Source organism: Onychostruthus taczanowskii, unplaced genomic scaffold (assembly GCF_017590055.1).
Source record: "Onychostruthus taczanowskii isolate IOZ18803 unplaced genomic scaffold, ASM1759005v1 scaffold550, whole genome shotgun sequence".
Classification (NCBI taxonomy): domain Eukaryota; kingdom Metazoa; phylum Chordata; class Aves; order Passeriformes; family Passeridae; genus Onychostruthus; species Onychostruthus taczanowskii.
Window position 1 is genome coordinate 6,716 of NW_024503125.1, and position 544 is coordinate 7,259.

Consider the following 544-nt stretch of genomic DNA (forward strand, 5'->3'; position numbering starts at 1 on the left):
TCAGGGGGTCAGGGGGGGTCTCCCAGGATTGGGGACCCCCCCTCAGGAACAGGAGGCACCCCCAGAAACATGGGGGGGGTCTCACCTTGTTGAGCTCCTCGATGCGCCGCACCAGGTAGGGGTTGCTGGAGGAGTTCTCGAAGTAGACGTAGTCTGGGGAAAAAAAAGGGGGAGTAAAAATTGGGGGGGGGCCATGAGGGGAAACCCCCTCCCCAAAAATCCCTTTCCTTCAGCGTGTCAGGATTTGTCTTCTTTCTTCCCAAAAACTCAAAAAATCTGGGGGATTTTCACAGCCAGATGTTCCCCTCATGGAGGGTGGGGAGGGGGTTGTTATCCCAAAGGACCCCCCCCATTTTCCCCCCCAGCCCCCCATTACAGGGATCCTCCCAAGCACAGACCCTCCCCTCAGAGGTGGGAGGGGGCAGGACCCTCCAAAAAAATCGGGGTTCCCTCTCCTAGGGTTCTCCTCTCATCCAAGGCCCCCCTTTTTCCTTTAGATATTGGGGGGGGGGGGCGTCTCCCATCTCCCCCCCCCAGGATTTGG

The 544-nt window shown here is 58.6% G+C and overlaps 1 protein-coding gene across 1 annotated transcript in view; it reads right to left on the bottom strand.

The window, feature by feature from the left end:
• LOC121342690 (metastasis-associated protein MTA2-like) overlaps positions 1-544 on the bottom strand; it is a gene marked incomplete at its 3' end in the record, with an annotated part of 9,307 nt that overhangs the window by 6,710 nt on the left and 2,053 nt on the right. Inside the window, exon 2 of the mRNA XM_041417286.1 lies at positions 37-153. Within this exon, the coding sequence (XP_041273220.1) occupies positions 37-153 (117 nt within the window). The remainder of the gene's footprint in view (positions 1-36; positions 154-544) is intronic.